Here is a 12,574-nt window from a genome sequence, read left to right on the forward strand (position 1 = left end):
CTTACCTAACCTCATAGAATTTTTCATCATGTTATTAAGTAATCATTATATGCATTTTCAATACTTGAAATATTGGTTGATATGTATGGTCATAATTTTTTAACCATTCCTATGTTGTGAGTTGAGATTGTTTCTGATGAACAACATTGGAATAAACATGTTTGTGAGAAAAACATTTTTCTGTATCTAGGATCATTTTCCCCTTTGCTCAGGTTCCTGAAAGAATATTTTTAAAGTCTCTTAAAATGGTGCCAAGTTGCTTTCCAGAAAGATTGTGCTAATTAATGTAATCAGCAGTAAACTTTAGTTGTTATAGCACACCTCCACCAGCATTTAGTGTGTTCATTAAAAAATGTATATTTTGGTCTTGCTAGACACAATGTTACATAATTACTTAACCATCCCTTGTTTTGGTTAATATATATTTTGTATATATGTAAATTTTAATTTCATGTTTTACACTAAATATTTTTTATACCAATAATTTATATTTTTAAGAGTTCTTGAGAAAAATGGTTGGTGATCAGTTAGTGCTAATTCCCTTGATTTTTCAGTGGTTTGGAAAGCTGAAGTGTGGACAGTTTTATTTTCCCAGAGATCAGACGCATGCTGAATCTTCTGTTTCCTCTCTACACAGCTTATAGAGTCTTTAAAATTAAAGGTTTAAGCTGATTTTAAGTACACAGTTAATTCATTAAGAAAGTATCTCATTTTTACTAGAAACTATTTCTAACAGTAGATATATAACATTTTAAATGAACGCCTGTCAAGAAGTTAACCAGCAGCAAGTAAGAGTTGAAACATGGTAAAAGTTTCATCATTCATTTTGTCAACAGAATTACTGTTATATCTTTAGATTTCAGACGTCTTTAGATTTCAGATATAAACTTGATCTAAAAATATTAGTAACTATTCCCTTTTCCCCTTCTCACTTCTCAAAGCTTGATATTTACATAGTTATTTTCATTTATTGCATGGTTCCCTTTATAACTTTAAATGATATAGTTAAACCTTATCTCTTTCTTGTCCATTCATATTACAGGATTCTCGGTTTCCCCTCCGCTGCTGATTTCTGGACAGTACCTCCAGGCAGAAAGTGGTAGCCCATCTTGCTTGTTTCCCTCTCTCAGGAGCAGTCCTGTGGTGCCTATTGTGTGATTCCTGAAAAATACTTTTTTCCTCTTTTTTCTTGACTTTTCTAGTTGTTATGGCAGGAAAATAATTTCATACCCTGTTATTCTCTCATGACTGGAAGCTGAAGTGTTTTTATTGACTTCTTAATTGCTGAATCTTGTGATTGTTCCATATCCCTTATATTGAAATCTTTGCATTTGGTGCAGTTAAGTAACCCTTGTTCTGAAATTTTCTTTCTCCTTGACTTTGAAATACCGCCTTTTGTCTTGTAGACCTTTCTTCCTTCTTACTGGATCCTCTTTCTTTCTTTGTAATAATAATTATAACTTCAGAAGCCACTGTACCAGACCCTGTACTAACTTTATATCTATATTCACATTTTAATTCATAAAGCAACTATTTAATATTCTCCAAGTTTCTGTCTTCCTCCTCTTCTTTTTCTATAAGCTCTCATAAGTTATTGGCCCCCTCTATATGCTGATGACTCTTGTGTTTATATTTGTAGCCTCTATTCTTATACTGAGCTCCCAATCTGTATATCTAACAACCTACAGGCATTTTCACCTGGGATTTATTTTGAAAGGTGTATCAACCTAATACAATCTGAATGGAACTCCTCTTTGCTTCTCTTTTCTTCGTCTTTATATTATTTAATCCATAATAACAAAACAAAACAACACAAACTATGCTTTATATAAATAAACACATCTGTATGTTAGCTGAACCCTCATTATAATTTGACTCTGGCCCTCCTTCTCCATCCCTGCTAATATCCTGTTTCAGCTCTCTTGGTCTTGTCTGTATTGTTGTACCAACCTCTTAATGATCTTTACTACTAGTTGTATTCCTCTGAAATCCACAATATTTAAAAAGTTTAAATCAGAATGCACTTCCTGGCTTACAGTCTTCAGGGTTCCCTAATTGTTACGCCCAAGCTTTTTGACATGGCATATAAAGCTCTTGTTCTGTTCTTGTCACTCCTTTTATATAGTCTGCGAGTCAGCATCATTCCCTGAGTGTGCTCTGCTATTTTTCTTTTTCTTGCTGCCTTCCATGTCCCCACTCTTTACTCCTGTTTATTCATTTCTAAGACTCGGTTCAGGTCTCTTCCTTTTTGTTTACCGAGTATCCCATGCAGAACTCTAGCATTTTAACTATTATATGTTAAAATAGTATGTTCCTTACATTTTTCTCCACTATATTAAGAGGTCCTAGAAGACAAAAAATTCTTGAATTCATATTTGTAGCCACAGCATCTAGCTGAGTACTTAATATTCAATTCATTATTGGATAGTTTCTATTTTAAATGGTGACACAACTATCCATCCTTTTCCCCAAACTAGAAAGACTGGATGTTTTCCTAGTTTCCCCTCTCTGATCACATCTAACCAATTCTAAATCCTTTCATTTTGCTTTCACTTGACTATGTGTTTGCATTATTTTGTTCACGTTTGCTTGTTTCTTCATTTAGTGATTCATTCGGCAAGTTTCATTGTGATACCTTGTGTTAGGCATTGTACTAATTATATTACATGCTAAACAGTACGTTGGATTTATAGACTTTATCGATTAATTTTTGGAGAGTTAATATTTTCACAAAATTATGATTTTCCATTTAGGAAGAAGGGTTTATCTTTTCAAGTCTAATTTTAGGTGCTTGAAGAAAATTTATGACTATCACTTATTTGGTTTTGACCATTTCTTTAAAGTCTTATTAGTTCCTTTCCTATTGTGGATTCATTTTCTTTTATTTTGTTACATTTTCCAATTTGTGATTGTTTATATAGGAGAAACTGATAACTACTAGTTTTCATTGACTTGGGTTTTCAGAATTTCATTTTGAGTCTGTGTTGAATTTTATCAAATGATTTCTCAGCCTCTGGAAAGATGATTATGTTAATCTATAAATGTAAAGAATTACAGTATGAGATTTCCTAAAGGCATAATTTCTTTACATACCTGCTTTTTCCTGATTTTTAAAAATACAATGGTGGATTTGATATCTCTATAAGTGAGATTAGTTTAGAGAGTTCTTTCATTTGATTCTCTACTTTTGGTTCAGAATTATTCTAACCTTGTAGACTGTGATAAAGCATTTCACTTTTTTTTTTTTCCAAATTGGAAAAGCTGTTTACATTGAAATTGCTTAAACAGTGGGGATTATTTGTTTCTTAAAGATTTATAAGAATTTTTCCATAAATATCATTTAACAAATGGTTGTTTCTTGATCATTCTTATTTCCCCAAGTTCTAGTAAAATATCTGGAGCATAGTAGGAACTATTTTAAAACTAGTTTAATACTCTTTGGATAAGGTTCTGAGAAACTAGTTATGATATAGAATTATTTGGTATATGAAAGAATTCGTTTTAGTCAGAGTAGCATTGTTATAGATAATTAACTAGATCGTGGAGTTAGTTTGTAATAAAAACAGAAATCTATCCACATGGGTAGATTTTCTACATAGAAAGATGCTGTTTGGTGGTAGACTAAATTCAAAGCCAACATTTTTAAGACAATAGTCTAATTTGCATCATACTTGTATAAGTACCATGTGTAAAATAACCAAAGGTAACCGTTTTACAAACATGTATTTATGTTCTGGGTTATTTTTAGTATTTTCTCTTTTAAAGCTTAGTCTGTGATTTAGGATCAAAGTTATATTGAAGGCAAATATTATTTTTAGAAGTTAAAGTATGTTACCTTGAATAAAACTCATTTAGTGTGTCTGTCCACATTTCCCTTTTTTAATTCTTTAATTTTTTTTTTCCTATCTGTTCTGGCTGAAGTCTGTGTGAGAGGCCAAGTCCCATGCTCATCAGGACCCACCAAAGATGTGTGAGCTGGCATTTGTTCTGCTGTTGAACATATTTAGTGATCAGCCCCATATAGCTGGTCCTAATCCATCTGCAAGGAGGAAAGGGCTACGTATATTCCAATAGAGCCCAAAATTCTGTGCAGTTTTTTTTCATTATTTTTGAAGCATTCACAACATCTGGATATATCACAAAAGTAATTGGTCATCTGAACATAATTCTAGGATTTGCATGATAAAGCAGTAGCTTTCAACCTGGGAGAGTTTTGTCCCTAGGGACATTTGGCAATCCTGAGACTTGTCATAACAGAGGGCGATAGCAGAGTGTCGTGCTGCTGGCAACTAGTGGGTGGGGACCAGGGATGCTGCTAAGACCCCTCTGCACAGGACAAATTATCCACCCCCAATGTCCAAAGGAAAAGATCTGTGCACAAATACAAATGCCCTATAACAGGGTGCTCTCACTTTTTAGTTCTTAGGCAAAGTGTATGAAGTGTGCGCTGCTCTTGACTGACATCTAGTGAGACATTTAAAACTAGAAGTAAGGCTGTAGGTCAAGATCAGCGTATAGATCGGAGGGTTACAGCTAATTCTGTTTTTTCACTGTTAGGAAATTGACACATATTAAGTGCTTTGTTTATGGTCACTGATAAGTTATCACTAAGGGATAGCTTATAGTCAATTAAGTATGTTAATCTTTGATGTATGACTTACATTCCTGATTTAATAATAGAGCTTAAAAACCTTTCTTTTGATAGTCTTCTGAATAAGTGCTGAGATATCCATGTTCAAGTTTTTAAAAAATCATGGAATTTTAACACTAAAGGAGTCCAATTCCCTTATTTAAAGAGATTATAAGATTCAATTTCAGGGAGGTGAGGTGAAATATGATTCCCCAATATCATATAACTTGTTAGTGCCAGATCCTAGAACTGGCGCCCAGGGTTCCTGACTTCTTGTTCAGTATCCCTTCAGTGTGAAGGAAAGTATGAAGTATACTTTGGATTCTAATTGAAGCTTTTATTATTCTTTCAATCAAATTATAACAATTAAAATTGTTTCCTTAGAAAGAATTATGTCCTTAGAAAGAATATACATACACCTGCATATGTGTTCTAAAACTAATTACTATGTATTTATGAACTTTGCATTTCCTTTCATTTAATTGGTAACTTTTATGTCAGTTTAAATACAAATATTTAAAAATTTTATTTCACAGGCAACTACACCACCAAATCAAGGAAGGCCAGATTCTCCCGTCTATGCTAATCTTCAGGAACTGAAAATTTCCCAATCTGCTCTCCCCCCGCTTCCTGAGAGCCCAGCAATTCAGATTAATGGAGAATGGGAAACTCACAAAGATAGTTCAGGACGTTGTTATTATTATAACAGAGGAACACAGGAAAGAACTTGGAAACCGCCTCGTTGGACCCGGGATACAACCATAAGCAAAGGAGATTACCAAAGTCCAGGAGATCAAGAGGTATGCATAATTAAGGAACCAGTCACAGTTAACAAACTTAATCTTCTCATTATTCAAGGACAAAATAAATGAATAGGTTTGCTTCTTGGTATCAACATGGTAGAATGCTAGAAATTTCTAAGATACTAAGTATTTTTTTCCAAGCTTTACTTATGTCAGTACTAGTTACCTACTAATTTAGCTAGTGGACAACGGTTAACCTTGTAACGAAGAATTAACTTGATTGGGTGGTGCTATGGTAGCTCAGCGGCAGAATTTTCCCTACCATCTGGAGACCTGGGTTTGATTCCTGGAGACTGCCCATGCCAAAAAAAGAATTAATTTTTTTTAAGTTGCCTAGTGCCCCAAATGCTTTTCTCTGTGTTAAAAGTTTCTAACTCATTGTTTTTGCTCAAACAGCAATATTTTTTAGAAAAATAAGGAAAGAAAGTATAGAGCATGATCTAGCCAAATAGGAACAAAGTTGTTTAACTGATTAAAACAGAAGTTTTCCTCTATTGATTTGGTATGGCTGCCAGACAACTACTCAGTTTGTCTCTTTGTTTTGTCAGAGGTATAATAGCACTTTTTATTTATATATAAGGACAATAATGATGATATCTTCTGTTACAGTTTACCATTTTGTAAGTCTGGCAATTTGTTCTAAAATCATTATTTCTCTGTTACACGTGTTCATACTATTTTTTTCTCCTCTGATTTCACCTTCTTCTGTACTTCTTAGAAGGTGTAATTAATTGGCTAGCTATATTTTGAGAAACACTCATCTCAATAATCTTGGGACCCTTTGGATATGCTGGAGAAGCTTGTATAGGATTGATATAAGGAGGTGAAATCCTGCTGTTTGCATAGGATACCCTGCTCTTACAGAAAACAGCTAGCATATGTGATAAAAGCAGAGATCCAATTAGTAGGAGTTGGAAAAATCAGGTAATACATCTTGTTTTTTCACAGAATCTGAAAGCTTTTTGTAGTTAATAACCTCCCTTCTTGTCCTGTTTTTCAGTTGGTTATTTATAACTTTGGTTTGGTGGTAGCTTATACTTTTAGTGTTTAAGAGCTAGAATAACGAGAGAAATTGTTCATATATAGCAATAGGAAGAAAAATGTTAGTTTAGATTCTCCCGTTTTCAGTCTGATGATTCAATTATTTGTTCATCTATTTTTTGACTTCCGGAGTTTTGTGACTGTCATCTCTTCTCTTGTTGTCTCTGTTGTAGTGCGTTTGTCTTCCTAAATTTCCCATATATTTAAAAATTTCATCTCTGTATTTTTATTTTCAGTAATTTCCAGACTAGCTCTTTCTCACTAAATTAACTAAAGTATATTTATTTATTTTTTTGGAATTTGATAGGGAGCAAGTATTTAGTCTTCCATCATAATTCAGAAGCTTATTATTTTACTGGTTACCCTAGAAGAGTGGTTTTTAACTAGAGGGGTGATTTTACTTCCCAGGGGACATTTGGCAATGTCAGGAGACACTTTTGATTGTTCCTCTTCGGAAAGTGCCCCTGGCATCTAGTGGGTAGAGGCCAGAGATTCGACTATGACACATCCAACAGCTCCCCACAACAAAAGATTACCCAGCCCTAAATGTTGTTAGTACCACTCTGGAGCAGCGCTGTCCTATACATTTACCGTGGATATTTATTATCAAAGTCTAAAGTTAATCAATATCTTCTGGATTCTTTAAGCTATGTAAGAACTCTCTGTGCTCTTGTTGGTTTATATTTTATTTCTAATTTTAGCCCCTTATTGTTGTACATCGTGGCTGTTAATCCTTATATTTACCTCTTTCTTTTCTCACATTCCTTTATGCAACTTAGATTGGGTAACTTTTCTTCTTTCTTAGGTACATACTTCTGGATTTGTTTAGTGAGGGTCTGTTAATGATAGAATTATAGTTTTTGTTTGGAAATTCATTACTTTTGAAAAATATTTTTACTAGGTATACAATTCTAGGTTGATGTTTGTTTGCTTTTTCCTGATTTGTTGAAGGCTTATTTTCATCTTTTTTGATTTCCATTGTTGTTGAAAATACAGCTATCAGTCTGATTGTCTTTCCTGTGAGAGTAATTTGTGATTTCTTGCCATCAGCTTTTAAGATCTTCTATCTTCACTTTCACTTGATGTGACTGGGTGAAAATATCTTTTCTTGTCAGGGCTTTATTGGGGCTCCTGAATTTAAGAAGTCATATCTTTGATCTATTCTGAAAAATTCTTAGCCATTGTCTCTCTTTATATAGCACTTTTCTTTTCTCTCAATCTGGAAATTTGATTAGAAACATGTTTGATCTGTTCACTCTGTTTTTCATGTCTTTAATTTCCTAAATACTTAAAAATTTTAACTGTGCTTTTATTTTCAGTAATTTCCAGATCTTGCTCCTTTTCACTATTTTTCTCTTTATCCACATCTTCATTTGATGTTAAACCAGTCCTTGCATTTTTAAAAGGTGCTATTCTATGTTTGAAGGAGTTTTCCCATCATATTGCTTTGAAATGTTTTAAATCTACAGAAAAATTGGAAGAGTTGTACAGTGAATGCCCATCTACCATATGCCCTTTGTCTAGATTTACCAGTTGTTAACATGTTATTAAATGGCTTTATTTCTTTCCCCCCTCCTTTGTCCCACCATATATATATAATTTTACATATATTACATACATATGTAATATTTTCAAGCATTTGAAGAAGATAACATAATGCTTCATTCCCTAAGTATACTGAAGACATTTCTTGCAAAACCACAGTACATTTCTAGTTTGCTAGCTGCTGGAATGTGATATAGCAGAAACAACAGCTTTTAAAAGGGGGAATGATTAAGTTGCAAGTCCACAGTTCTCAGGCCATGAAAATGTCCCAAGTAAAGCAAGGCTATAGAATGTCCAACCTAAGGCATCCAGGGAAAGATACCTTGGTTCAAGAAGACTGATGATGTTTGGGGTTTCTCCCTCAACTGGAAAGGAACATGGTGAACATGTAAATGTGTGTTAGTTTTCTTTCCAGTCTTCTTGTTTCTATAAAGCTCCCTGAGGGCGGTTTCCTTCTTCATCTCCAAAGGTCTCCAGCTGTGTGGGCTCTGTAGCTCTTTCCAAAATGGTTCCCTTTTTTTTTTAATGTAAACTTTTTTTATTGTATAATATAGCATATATGCAAAGCAAAGAAAGAAAAAAACAATAGTTTTCAAAGCACTCTTCAACAAGTAGTTACGGTACAGATTCCAGAGTTTGTCATAGGTTACCATACCATCATCTAAGATTTTTTTCTTCTTGCTACTCCAGAATATAGGAGGCTAGAAGGAATAAATATATTTTTTTATTATTACAATCGACTTTTTTTTTCTTTTTTGTGAAAAAGAATATACAAAAAAACCCAATAAATTTCAAAGCACAGCACAACAATTAGTTGAAGAACAGATGTCAGAATTTGGTATGGGTTACAATTTGACAATTTTAGGTTTTTACTTCTAGCTTCTCTAAGATACGGAAGACTAATTGAGATATAAATTTAATGATTCAGCAATCGTTATTCGTTTGTTAAACCCTACCTTCTCTGTATAACTCCACCATCACTTTTCTTCTTGCTATCCTACTCTTTAGATATATTTGGGCTATGGCCATTCTAACTTTTTCATATTGGAAGGTTCTGTCACTAATATAGGGTAGGGAGATGAAACTATCTTATGTACTGGAGAGGCTGGACCCTTTAGGTTTCAGGATTTGTCTTGTCCAGGAACCCATCTGGAGGTTGTAGACTACTAAAAAGTTACCGTAGTGCATGGAAACTGTATAATCTTATATATTGCCTGTGCTAGTTTGAAAGGAAGTATGCCCCCTAATAAAAGCCATGTTTTAATATAAATCCCATTTCATAAAGGTAGAATAATCTCTATTCAATGATGTATGTTTGAAACTGTAATGAGATCATCTCCCTGAATGATGTGATTTAGTCAAGAGTGGTTGTTAAACTGTATTAAGGGACAACATGTCTCCACCTATTTGGGTGGGTCTTCATTGATTTATTGGATTCCTATAAAAGAGGAAATATTTTGGAGGATGAGAGATTCAGAGAGAGCAGAACGATGTAGCCATGAGATGCAGAGAGTCCACGAGCCAGCAACCTTTGGAGATGAAGAAGGAAAACACCTCCCGGGGAGCTTCATGAAACCGGAATCCAGGAGAGGAAGCTAGCAGATGATTCCATATTTGCCATGTGCCCTTCCAGCCGAGAGAGAAGCCCTGATTGTCTTCGCCATATGCCTTCTCACTTGAGAGAGAAACCCTGAACTTCATCGGCCTTCTTGAACCAAGGTATCTTTCTCTGGATGCCTTAAATTGGACATTTCTATAGTCTTGTTTTGATTGGGACATTTTCTCGGCCTTAGAACTGTAAACTAGCAACTTATTAAATTCTCCCTTTTAAAAGCCATTCTGTTTCTGGTATATTGCATTCCAGCAGCTAGCAAACTAGAACATTGCCCTAGGTGTTTTTTAGTATTGGGTGGAATGGTTTTGCTTGGGGTTTGGCAAGTTATGATGTCTAACTGAAGCTTGTGTAAGAGTAACCTTTCAACTCGATTTGAACTCTCTCAGCCACTTACACTTTTTAGTTACATTTCTTTTCCCTTTTTGGTCAGGGTGGAATTGTTGATCCCATGGTACCAGGGCTGGACTTACCCCTGGGAGTCATCTCCCACACTGCCGGGGAGATTTTCACTTCAGGATGTCTTGTCCCACGTAGAAGGGAAGGCAGTGATTTCACTTACAGAGTTGGGCTTAGAGAGAATGAGGCCACATCTAAGCAATGAAAGAGGTCCTTCAGAAGTAACTCTTGCATACCTACATAAGCTTCACAAGAGTAAGCCTCAAGCTGAAGGGCTTAGCTTATTGATTTGGGTATCCCTAATGTTTGACACAGTATCAGGGGGATTCCCTGATGGTAAAGTTTAATAGTTCCATATTTTTTCTCCCATCCCTCAAGGGATTTTGCCAATACTTTTTGCTTATCTGCCTAATATATTCTAGGATGTATCCAGGCATTACATTAAGCTATACAGGATTAAAGGCCCTCATTCTTGTTCTGGTCTAAACTGATTGACTCTTGGAAGACTCCAGTAAGCAACCCACCTTGAATTAGTAGAGACACACCTCCCTGGAAATCATCTAATCAAAAGTTACCACCCACAATTGGGTGAGTCTCATCTCCATGGATAATTAAGCAGTTCCCACCCATCAATACTGAATGAGGATTAAAGGACATGGCTTTTCTGGGAAACACAAATTCAAACCAACATACTACCCAAGAAATTTAAGGTTGCTAAAATAATTATTTTATATTCAGAATATAGGAGGCAAGAAGAAATAATATATTTTGTTTTTGATAATTCCAGTATGCAAAGTCTTTGGGAATCTGTTTATGTTCCCTGTTTTTCTTTTTTGCTGACTCTCAGTCATGGAATTTTGTTTCCATCTTTTAATTGTTTTGTTTTGTTTTTAATATGTGTTCATAGTTCTTGGAAATTCATATGTAGGAATTCTTTAACAGTGTGGTTGAAGGTAGATACTGTCAAAGAGATTTGCTTTTGTTTCTGCCAGGTACATGGGGAAACTAGTATTTATAAACATTTGAAACTTTAATTTCACCTTTAATTTTTACAGGCTACTTAGGTAGTAATAACTTAGATTGCATGAAGACTGGCTGTGTACAGATTACTGGAGAAGGTTCTTGTGATTTCTGTAGTATAGAATCAAAGGGCAGGGTAAATTTCTGGTTCACCCGTAATCTGTGGGTAGTTTTTCTTGGTCTCAGCTTTGTGTTGTGAGGTCTCCTTTTGACCTCCCTGTCTTTGGTGGTCCTGACTTCTGTCCCCTGACACTATTGTATGGCCTTGAAAATTGAAGTTCTAGCTTATGGTTTGGCAATGCCTTCAGTAAGAAAGCTGGTCATTTTATTCTATTTAATCTCCCTGGATTCTTGTTTCCATTAGTTTTTCACTTCTGAGTATTTTTAGCCAACTTCTTACTCATTGATGAATTTATTTATTGATTTTTAAATGTTTAAATGACACTATTAGCTGTTTTCATGCAGATGATCTGGTGGAGTACCTAACTGCTATTCTTCTCTAAATGAAACATCCTCTACTACATCCTCATTAATACCAGGATATATTTGCTACCAAATATGCTCCAAAGTAAATGAATCGATTACCTTGCTGAATGGAATTATTTAGAATAGAACAGTTAAAATTTGGAGAATGTTTGCCAAAAATAATTTTCATTTTGATTTGATTGTCACTAAGTGGCTCTTTTCTAGCATTAGATATCAAGATCTTAAAGCCATTCCTTTAAGCTTTATAGTATATAAAAAACTTATGAAAATAATGGAGCCTCCTTTTCATGCGAGAGAGACTATTTGCTGCACCAAAATTGGAAAATTATGGTGAGCATTTTGTCAACTAAAAAGTCATATTTATGAAAAAAATTAATTTAATGACTGCTTAATTGAATTTCCTAATTAGATTACATTCTTTTATTTTCATTTACTTAATTATTTTACGGCCTTTTTAACATTTTAAGTTGTCTTAATTTAATGAAAATGAATCTCCTGATTTTGAATTTAGCTTTACATTTTTAAAAAATGTTACTGATATATAACATATACAACTTTCTTTATGCAGTGCTTCTGCAAGTTGTCTATCAGTTTCGTGACATGTTAATACTAGGCTGTTTAAATCTTTATGTGACTTCTAAAACATTAATAAACTTCCCATCCTAATGTTTCAGACTTATGGTAGAAAGTACAGTCTAATTGAGTAAGATTTCACTGCACAAACTATTTTGCTTTGAAGTGATAGGAAGGGTTATTTGCACGTGAGTTGTCTAATAAATATTTGTTAAATGAATTAATTTAGAGTGCAATAAGCCATTTGCTGCTTAGTCACGCTATGTACTACTTAGTCTATACTACTTGTTTGAAAAACAGAAATTGCGAAATCTTCTCTTTTGATATACTTCTTTTATATGTCTAGAGGTTATTCTTTTTAAAGTAAAGCAAACCTGTATTATTTCTGTATTGAATTTGTAATCTGACTCTGTATTGTATTTGAATTTTCTCAGTATTCTTTTTTCTTGTTTTGAAGTTTAGGGT

General features: G+C 34.1%; 1 protein-coding gene across 4 annotated transcripts in view; it reads left to right on the top strand.

Annotated features, from left to right (window-relative positions):
- ARHGAP12 (Rho GTPase activating protein 12) overlaps window positions 1-12,574 on the top strand; it is a 129,565-nt gene that overhangs the window by 57,057 nt on the left and 59,934 nt on the right. For all 4 annotated transcript variants that reach the window (XM_077152286.1, XM_077152294.1, XM_077152302.1 and 1 more), the window contains exon 4: window positions 5,167-5,430. In XM_077152286.1, the coding sequence (XP_077008401.1) occupies window positions 5,167-5,430 (264 nt within the window). The remainder of the gene's footprint in view (window positions 1-5,166; window positions 5,431-12,574) is intronic.

This window comes from Tamandua tetradactyla, chromosome 1 (genome assembly GCF_023851605.1).
Source record: "Tamandua tetradactyla isolate mTamTet1 chromosome 1, mTamTet1.pri, whole genome shotgun sequence".
Taxonomy (NCBI): domain Eukaryota; kingdom Metazoa; phylum Chordata; class Mammalia; order Pilosa; family Myrmecophagidae; genus Tamandua; species Tamandua tetradactyla.